The sequence below is a fragment of the Littorina saxatilis genome, linkage group LG9 (genome assembly GCF_037325665.1).
Source record: "Littorina saxatilis isolate snail1 linkage group LG9, US_GU_Lsax_2.0, whole genome shotgun sequence".
Lineage (NCBI taxonomy): Eukaryota > Metazoa > Mollusca > Gastropoda > Littorinimorpha > Littorinidae > Littorina > Littorina saxatilis.
Window position 1 is genome coordinate 2534909 of NC_090253.1, and position 10599 is coordinate 2545507.

Below are 10599 nucleotides of genomic sequence, written 5' to 3' on the forward strand. Positions count from 1 at the left end.
ATCAATCCGGCTCAACTTCCACATCAATGTCATCATAGTTTCAAACCAATCTCAACTCTCACATCAATCTCAACAATCACAATGTGTGTGTGTGTGTGTGTGTGTGTGTGTGTGTGTGTGTGTGTGTGTGTGTGTGTGTGTGTGTGTATGTGTGCTTGTGCGCGCGTGCGTGTGTGTGTGTGACACTGTCCGATTTTGGACACGGTCTTCAGACTTCAGTGCCGCGGGATAGCATGTCTGCCATCGGTATAACAAAACCCGTTTCTGGCTAAATGTTTTAATACAATAAACGGAAGGTTTTTGTACTTGCGAGACATACATCAGTATAGATCTCTGGATTTGACCGTTACGTATAGGTAGTCAAAGTTCGTTACAATCCATTCCAACACTTGACTACGTACTTCCCAAAAGCGAAAGTAGACGTGATCATTGTATATATTACTCCGCCAATCGTGTACTTACATGTCCATGCGCGCAGCTAACGTAGTACCTCAATGTATTTAGTTGTTTTCAATTATAATTATATTTAAGTTGAATGTGATGCATTAGAACCGCAACAAAGGTGTTTTTGCTGCTTATGCACTGCAGTAAACCTTTAGGTTTACTTTAAGAGATGGATTTTTTTCAAATGCGATCTATTTTATTTATGTGACATCTTCAGTGCGCATGCTCGGGAGTGTCCGGAAGTTTACCATTCAGTTGAAAGCGCATGTTGTGAATACTTGTCGGCTATTTGTAACAACAATATCATCAAAATGTCGAGTTACACATCTTCACCTAGGCACTTGAATGAATACGATTTTGATAATGATGACATTGGTCCAGACAGCGGCTCCGATTTCGACGACGATCGAGAATTTGACGGGAACGCGTCCGACGAAGGTTGGTTGAGAAATGCGAATTTCTGCTATTTGTCTGATTCCGCCACTGGTGTGTTCGTACTTTGTAGATAATTTTGTGAGCGAGTAAACCTTTTCTAGCTTCGCGATGGAATAGTCGATTTGAGTGCTAATTACAGTATGATCATACTGACGTCGGACATTCTTCTCAGATCTCTATATCTTGTAGTTTCACAATAGGACCTGAACCGAATTTGATCACAGACTTGAGAAATCTCTCAAGTTCAGTTTTTGAAAGTGCTACGTCGGTGTTGCCTTTTTATGACCTCTTACTTTAATTGCGAACAGTCTATCGCAGTTATAAATACCACTCGTTCTTTCACATTCGATGCTCATATAGCTTTGTTCAGAATATGAAACTATAATTTACTAGTAAGGTGACAAATTTGGACTTGAATTTTGAAAGTTGTGACAAAGACTAAAAGTAAAACTAAAAGAGGTATACTTTCTCTGATTTCATACAAGCCCGCCGACATAGGCCAAAGTAAAGTTGTGTGAGAATCAATTACACAGTTGGAGTTCATTGTCTTTAGTTTTCGTTTGAAGGTGACTAATAATGTCGGTGTTGTTCCCAGTCTCAGGGGACTGTAGCGGTATCTTGGTCACTTAATTAGACCTGAACTGAAAATATAGTCCAAATGTACTGACTTTGTCAATTTCATGGACAAATTGATGGTCAGAAGAACCACTAGTTGTCAAAACTATCAGATGGTTGACTGGCCAGAGCCTACTAACTGAGATACCAGATCCCAAGAATAATTAAATTAATTATCATTTTCAATTTTTTCAGATACGGAGGATGCATCCGAAACAGAGGAGAAAACTCAGTCTGGAAATCGTACCGAAATTAAAGAACAGTAAGTTGAAGTTTACAGCTTGTAATTATTCTGCATACATGTATCATGTCATGTGTAGATTTTGCTTTTATTTTTAACCCAAGAGTTTTGGTGAGGCTAAAGAAAAATGTTTCTTTTAACATTTAATTTAAGAATGAAATGCATTTGCTCCATTTTTTCTCACTTTGTGTGAGCTCATTTCTGCCTAATTTCAGTAATTACATTTTTTACTTAATTACTGTTATCAGCCTTACACTGTCTCTGATGAGCTTTTCCAAGATGGTGTCTCGAAACAAAGCTTGTTTGTTGTGACCTTTGAGTTGACTGCTCAACTTTGACAAATTATGTTTTCATGTGTTGTCAATGTTACCCATGTTTTTATTTTTGTTTTGTACCTTTGCTTTTTGGGAAACAATAGAGTCCACTGTTTGGAGAAAATGTTGACATTGAATGATTGATAGGAGCTCCTTGATCCTTTGTAACATGTATGTAAATCTCTGGTTGGCCAATGGCAGGATGTATCAAGACAAGTTGTCCCAGCTGAAGAAACAGCTGCAGATGTTGAAGGAAGGGACGCTGCCAGACTACGTCAAGAAGAGCAAGAAGCTTCACCAGCAGTACCAGGAGCGACTGCGTCAGAATGAAGCACACAGAGACATTGAGGTAAAGGGGAAACGGCTGTGTGCCTACTGTAAAGTCAGCAAACTGCTGTGTGCCTACTGTAAAGTCAGCAGGGCCAAGGTACACGAGAAAGATACCAACCAGGTGGGAGCCAGTCTCTGTGTTGGATTGGTTGAAATTGAGATTTGTGGTGATTTCAACGAATCAAAGCCCTTGGTTGGCTCTGGACCGGGTGGAGATTTGTGGTGATTTCAACGAATCAAAGCCCTTGGTTGGCTCTGGACCGGGTGGAGATTTGTGGTGATTTCAACGAATCAAAGCCCTTGGTTGGCTCTGGACCGGGTGGAGATTTGTGGTGATTTCAACGAATCAAAGCCCTTGGTTGGCTCTGGACCGGGTGGAGATTTGTCGTGATTTCAACGAATCAAAGCCCTTGGTTGGCTCTGGACCGGGTGGCTGACACTCACTTTCGCTTCGTGCACCGCAGCCCTAGTGAATGTGTGAATTTAAAAAACAAAAATGTTACTTCATGGAACATTTAATTTTTGACAAAAGAAGTCATTCGCATACATGTACACTAACCCTATTGTCTTTAAGGCTGGAGTATACACCTGAGGCCAAATTTCAAAGTGGTTAGGGAGTTTTAAAAGTTACTTTTTCTGTTAGTTCAATGTTCGATTTATCAGGAAAAAACAATGAATAGTGCTTGCCGGACAAAATTTTAAGATAATGACTGAAGTTTGAGCATAGGTATCAGATTTTTTCACGCAAACCCTACTGAAGAAATTGTGGTATTTTATTGTGAATATCATATGTAAACAAAATAACAATAGGATGATCACAAACTGAAGAAGAGAAACAGGGAAGCAAAATAGAACATCAAACATAGTGATTTTACTGGTGAATTTGGGAAAAAAACACCTTATGTATCCAGTTTTGAAGCCCAATTTGAAGCATGGAACACAGTCAAACATAAATCAAAAGTGTTAAAGTGGTTACAGTGTTCAGAAATAGAGTTATCCCTCTTCACCACTTTCAAAAGAAATACACCTCTTGTCGCGCACAATTTTGAACTGTGATGTTTTTACTACCCCCACCCCCTACTCATTTTTCAGAAAAGAGTGCATATATCTTCCAAATAGACAAGAGGCGAAGCCATCAAGGCTCACGTAAGAAATCGACAAACAGTAACACAAACTCAATCACTCCGTCACATACACACACACACACACACACACACACACACACACACACACACACAGAAAGAGCATAGGTGAAACTGTGCAAGAAAGCGAGACACTAGATCTAGATCTGTCTGTCTGCATGTAGCCTACTTACAGGGACACGACTGCCAACTAGTCTCGGCCCGCTCAAAATAATAATGACCGAGACTTTCAGTACTTCCTTGGCGTGACGTCTAACCCTCTTACGTCATAATGTGACGTCAATGTAATGTGACGTCTTCAAATGTTGTCAATGTAATGTGACGTCTTCAAATGTTAGAGTTTCTACCACAGACATACACACGCACGCACATACGCACGCACGCACAGACAGACAAAGTTACGATCGCATAGGCTACACTTACGTGAGCCAAAAAGCAAGATAGTCAGATGATCAAAACTTAAGAACAGAAAAAGGGAAGCAAAACTGAACATCCAACATAGTGATTTAACTGGTGAATTCAGAAAAAAACCCCACTTTTTTACTCATATGATAAGCTGAATTTAAAGCTTGGAAGACAGAAAAAAATAAATTGAAAGTGCTAAAGTGGTTACAGTGTTCAGAAAAAGTGTTAGATACCAAGTTGAGTTATCCCTCTTCATCACAGTTAAAAGAAACACACCTCTTGTCGCGCAAAATCTTGAACTGTGATACTTTTACTACCCCCACCCCCAACCCATTTTTCAGAAAAGAGTGCATATTATCTTCCACTTAGAAAAGTAAGATAATGAGATGATTAGAAACTGAAAAAGAGCATTAGGAAACAAAATAGAACATAAAACATAGTGATTTTCCTGGTGAATTCAGATTTAACACCTATAAGTATATACTATAAACCCATTTTTGAAGAAAAAATAAAAATGTACTGACCATGGCAAGGTTGGAACCAGCGATCTCATGGTCTCTAGCGCACTTCACTAACAGTAACAACTGAGCTAAGAAGACAAGCTGACTGTTGTGTGAAAAATAGGAAAGTTTATTTTGTGGTATACTCTATCTCGTAAATGCAGGTTCTAGCTATTGTTTTAAATTGGACTGATAAGAAATGTCGATATTTTACATCTTCTGGCATTTCCGAATGTTTATTTCGTTATTTTGCATATGGATATGGCTCATGCGTGGGTTACCTGTTATGACACACAAGGCGTTCTATATCCGATAAGGGAGGCTACTCCCAACGTAGTCGCAGAAGTATCCTACAGCCTTAAAGTGGACAGACTGACTAATAATTATGAGACAAATGGGAAAAGTAGTAGAGTTAGCTGAGTGTGCGTTTGGTGTCTGGCAAGATGGTCCGAGTCTTGTTTTAAAAAAAATTAAACATTTCATTAACATATCTTGTTTTTTTATTCTGGATATTGGAATGTTAGCAGACTGTATTTGGATTATTGGTGTATGTGTGAAAGAGAAAGAGCGTGAGAGCTTTAAGACTCGCATGTACTTTGACTTGACTTATTCCTGTAGACTCCCTGTGGAGCATAGGGCCGCAACAACTCCTCGCCAACGCACCCGGTTCTGGGCAGCTCCTTTCAGTCGGGGCCATGTCGTGCCACATGTACTTTAGTATAACAAAAGCCTTGTACATGTATTATCAATGTCCCACATCATTTGAAATCAGAGGTATAGTATCAGTATCTCTTGATGCAAAAAAATCACGTACAAGAGGTATAGAAACTTTTGCAGGGCATTTCATCTTTTAAAATGTTGTCAATTTAGTAAAAATTGTAAGTACTGCCCAGAGAATACTGCTTTTTTGCTGAGCCATATATCTTTCATGGGACCTGTTATCTTTAACACAAGGCATGTAAGTCTTACTGCATTGAAATGACATTCTCTTCATTGATGTCCCTGTTTTCTGCAGTTGGAGCGTGCCAGAGTGGAGTATGAGAAAGAAAAGAAAGACGCAGACAGAGATTACTATGTAAGTTTTGTGTGTATTTTTAAAAAAAATTTATTTTTAACAAATATACAAATAAAATAAAGAACCAGAGAGACTACATGGTTCAAACCATTGTGTGTCACTGTCCACGAGTGCAAGGTATGAAGAATTGAAGAGATTGTCTTCTCTTAGCACAAAGCAGTCTAATACCCGCTTGAAAACGACTTCTTGAGGGCTCTCAGTCGTTGCTTCTGCTGGAACATGCAGTTTGTTTTTCATTCATATAGACGCATGTGGCTTTTTACCCTGGACGTCAGAGACAAATAACTTTCCTTGCAAAATCTAGTTTGTTATTGTTTTTTGGTGGTTTTGTTTGTTTGTTTGAAAGGTCTAAAACAAATGATAGGGTCAGTCGGGGTACTAACAGTGTTTGTCTTGCTTTCAGGACAAGAAAATAGAGCTGAAGGAGACGCTGAAGAACGAGTGGATCGAGAAGCGCATCAGCATTGAGACTGAACGCCAGAGTATGGACCTTGCCAACGGAGGTAGGGCGCCTCTAGGTACAGTTGCCTTCATTTTTCATTACTTATACTAAGTTATAGTTATATATACTATACTGTGACTCCCCGGTACTAATACTCAATGGCAATTAGCTTATTCTGCTTTGTAACAAATAAAAGCTGTTCTACCAAACAGCGCAAACAAACGTGATACAGTGGAAACACCCTTCTAAGACTCCCTTCAGACCACCCTTCTAAGACTCCCTTCAGACCACCCTTCTAAGACTCCCTTAAGACCACCCTTCTAAGACTCCCTTCAGACCACCCTTCTAAGACTCCCTTCAGATCACCCTTCTAAGACTCCCTTCAGACCTCCCTTCTAAGACTCCCTTCAGACAACCCTTCTAAGACTCCCTTCAGACCACCCTTCGAAGACTCCCTTCAGACCACCCTTCAAAGACTCCCTTCAGACCACCCTTCTAAGACTCCCTTCAGACCACCCTTCGAAGACCCCCTTCAGACCACCCTTCGAAGACTCCCTTCAGACCACCCTTCGAAGACTCCCTTCAGACCACCCTTCTAAGACTCCCTTCAGACCACCCTTCGAAGACTCCCTTCAGACCACCCTTCGAAGACTCCCTTCAGACCACCCTTCGAAGACTCCCTTCAGACCACCCTTCTAAGACTCCCTTCAGACCACCCTACTAAGACTCCCTTCAAACCACCCTTCTAAGACTCCCTTCAAACCACCCTTCTAAGACTCCCTTCAAACCACCCTTCTAAGACTCCCTTCAGACCACCCTTCTAAGACTCCCTTCAGACCACCCTTCTAAGACTCCTTTAAGACCACCCTTCTAAGACTCCCTTAAGATCACCCTTCTAAGACTCCCTTCAGACCACCCTTCTAAGACTCCCTTCAGACCACCCTTCTAAGACTCCCTTCAAACCACCCTTCTAAGACTCCCTTCAAACCACCCTTCTAAGACTCCCTTCAGACCACCCTTCTAAGACTCCTTTCAGACCACCCTTCTAAGACTCCCTTCAAACCACCCTTCTAAGACTCCCTTCAAACCACCCTTCTAAGACTCCCTTCAAACCTCATTTTCTCGGCTTTTAGGAGGTCTCAAAAGGGGGGGGGGGGGGGGGGGTTTCCACCGTATCGGGGACCCACCTCGATAGGAGGTGGCCTTGTACGCATGCGCAGTAATTCCTCTTTCTTCTGCAGCAATTTTTGTCCCCTCGTTTTTCAAGAAGCTAAATTTTTGGCACTTTTTTATTTTATGACTGAGTGTTTGATGAACATCAGCATTAGAACTGAACGTCAAAGCGTGGACCTTGCCTACTGTCACCACCACTATTTATCACTGAGTGTTTGATGAACATCAGCATGAGGACTGAACGTCAAAGCATGGACCTTGCCTACTGTCACCACCACTATTTATCACTGAGTGTTTGATGAACATCAGCATTAGGACTGAAGGTCAAAGCATGGACCTTGCCTACTGTCACCACCACTATTTATCACTGAGTGTTTGATGAACATCAGCATTAGGACTGAGCGTCAAAGCATGGACCTTGCCTACTGTCACCACCACTATTTCTCCCCTTGACTTTCTTTTTTAATTGATAATTTTCTTCTCTTTCTTTTAAATTTTTTTTTTTTTTACAGCCGGTAGTGATCTTTGTACAGTGAAACCCCCATTTTAAGACCTCCAAAAATCTGGGAAAATCAGGTGTGGGTAAATTTATAGAGTATGAACAGACAATCTAAAACAAAAAGAGGAGGTTTTAAAAGAGGGAGGGGGGGGGGGGGGTCACTGTACCTGCTTAGCGGGTTATGAAATTCTACAGTCAACCACTCAAACCACCACCACCCCCACTCCCTTTTTTGAGATTGCCAGAAAACTGAGAAAGTCAGGTTAACTTTTAACATGAAGGGATTGAAAAACATGGGGCGAACAATTGAACACAAAGGCCGAGTCTTAAATGAGCAGAAACTAATAGGGCGTTTCCACTCTATCTTCCATTACTTCGGTATGTCTGATTTCTGTTTTTAAATTTTGGGTCCTCTTCATTTCAGGTTTGTGATGTGTGGTGTAAATTCAATATATTTTAATTTTTGTTGAACAGATATGTTTGATATGAAGCCAATCATGACGAGGAAGCTCCGTCGCAGACCTAACGACCCCATACCCCTGCAGACTGAGAAACGCCGCAAGACCTCACCTCATATCCTTTTTAACTCACGCAGTTGTCAGTGCATGCTAGGAAGTGAGCAGTTTGCGGAAGGTGTCTCATTTGCAGGTTTCTTACTTCCCTTTCTTCTTGAAGCTGCATTTGAATCGAGTTCCGTACCTGAACTTGTTCTCCTTCACTCAGTCCCTGATTGCATTTTGGGTAAAAATGATAGGGATGGGGAGGGGGGGGGGGAGGAGGGTCTATAGGGTTATTTCTGTCCATCCTGCACTTTCCTTGTATATGTGAATAGCTTTTTCCTTTACTACTAGTACTATGTATTCTTTGGCTAGTATTAGTGTAAAATAGTTGATCTCAAAACAACTCTTTTGTTTTATACATTGGAATGGGGGGGGGGGGGGTGTTTGTGAGAAGGGGACGTGTCCTGGCCACCTTAGGGTCAACATTTATGTTTACTCTCAAATTTGGGTCCTTAACTCTCTCCACCCTCCATCAACCAGCTGTTGAGTGAGAAAGAAGTGATGGAAGACCTTGAAATGCTGCACAAGGTCAGCGGGCGACCTCTGTCCAAAAAGCCGCAGTCCTCGTCTCTCATGCCTCTCATTGACAGCAGCCATGAAGTCAGGATCGACGACAACAGACTCTTCTACGAAAAAAGATGGTATGATATAATCAAAATCAGATCGGCATATACAGTGGTACCTGTGTTGAAAGGACACCCTTTGGGCAAGTTAAAAGTGTCTCTAAATTGCAGGTGGCCTGTCATGACAGATATTTTGGTCAAGATGATAGAGAAAGGGATTCCAGATGTCCTTTGATGGGAGGTGTCCACTCATCGGAGGGGCCTCACACTACAGGTAGCCACCACATGGCCCATTCCTTAACGTGGTGTGGTGGTTTGCGTGTCTCGGTGACCCTAAGAGCTATGCCAGCGGGAGTGTAAACTCCTGGCAGGGCTTCCCAAGCTGGACAGGCCGAAGGGTAGAGGCCAGACTAATATGGACCAACCTTGTGCTCACAGGGCAGGTCCTTGGGCCATGAGCTAAGGGTGAGGTAACCCTGACAGAAACCTCGAGTGCTGAAGACGTATGTGTTGGGCCGCACGGCGCACTCCAACAAACCACAACACTACGCATCAACTGCCATTATGACACACTACAGGTAGCACTGTATAACTCTCTCAAATCTGTTTATAAACGAAAGGATACCTAGCTGCAGCCACTCCCTCACTCAGCACTGGACATTATAGATACAGTCAAACCAGCACTAGCGACCACCTCTCTTGACATTTTGTATTTAAGATTTTCAACAATGGGTTTTTGTTTGTCCAAATCAGCAATATTAAGTAGGTATGATAAGTTGAGCAAACTTGGGGATACGGAATCCCATGCCTGCCATTCCCAGCCTCAGAAGGCAATAGGCTGTTTGGACCTAAATTGAACATATGGGCCCGTATGCATGAACTAGAAGTAAGAAACACTGGAAGTAGAGGCCTCTTTTCGAAGTGGGAACTCCCGAAGTCAACTTTCTAACTGTTCACAATGCATGAACTGACTTGAACGCCAAAGTAGTGACAGCGAGAGTATTAAGGTCAAGGTCGGGGAAATTGGGGGAATCCCTACTAATACGCATGCGCACGTTTCTATCAACATTTCAGTCAACGAAAATGGCAAGGCACGTGTGCCGCTCAAAAAGAAAGTAGACACAGAGGGGCGTTCTGCGCCTTTTTCAGATGGTGAAATTGCTGTACTCTTGACAGAAGTGTTTTACGAAAGAACGGTTATTCTGTCCAAATTTCAGAACAGTCTAACTGTTAAACATAAAGACGCTGTCTGGTCCAAAATTGCCAAAGAAGTGTCTCTCTCTCTAGTCTCTCTCTCTCTCTCTCTCTCTCTCTCTCTCTCTCTCTCTCTCTCTCTCTCTCTCTCTCTCTCTCTCTCTCTCTCTCTTACGACACACGCACACACAGACAAACGTACACTCATGCACATACTGACACTATGACACAAGTGACACTGACGGCACACATAAACACACACACACACCACACACTGCACACACACACACACGCGCGCGCTCGCGCGCACACATATACACACACACACGCACCCATACACGCACGCACACAGTCACAAACAAATAACCACACACTCACTCTCTCTCACTTTCTCTCATTCTCTCTCAATCTACACTCATACACACACTGAAACTATGATGACACAAGTGACACGTCACACACACACACACACACACACACACACACACACACACACACACACACACATAATCACCGTAGTGACACACATATACACACGCGCGTACAGTTGAAAGTCAAGACATGATATGATTTTTTCAAAGCATAGGAAGGTTTCTTTTGCAAATGAATAAAATTAACACAGAGGCAAAACCCGTTTTTTGCAGCCGGAATGCAATTGCGGAGGCTT

General features: G+C 42.1%; 1 protein-coding gene across 2 annotated transcripts in view; it reads left to right on the forward strand.

Annotated features, from left to right (window-relative positions):
- The first annotated feature begins 683 nt into the window (after positions 1–683).
- Positions 684–10599, forward strand: part of LOC138975066 (sin3 histone deacetylase corepressor complex component SDS3-like) — an 18609-nt gene continuing 8693 nt past the window's right edge. Inside the window, exons 1-7 of one of the 2 annotated variants that reach the window (XM_070347718.1) lie at positions 684–882; positions 1690–1756; positions 2251–2398; positions 5442–5501; positions 5905–6019; positions 8090–8187; positions 8641–8816. In XM_070347718.1, coding sequence (XP_070203819.1) covers positions 756–882; positions 1690–1756; positions 2251–2398; positions 5442–5501; positions 5905–6019; positions 8090–8187; positions 8641–8816 — 791 coding nt within the window. In that variant the 5' untranslated portion in view covers positions 684–755. The remainder of the gene's footprint in view (positions 883–1689; positions 1757–2250; positions 2399–5441; positions 5502–5904; positions 6020–8089; positions 8188–8640; positions 8817–10599) is intronic. The other variant, XM_070347720.1, reaches the window with a different exon arrangement.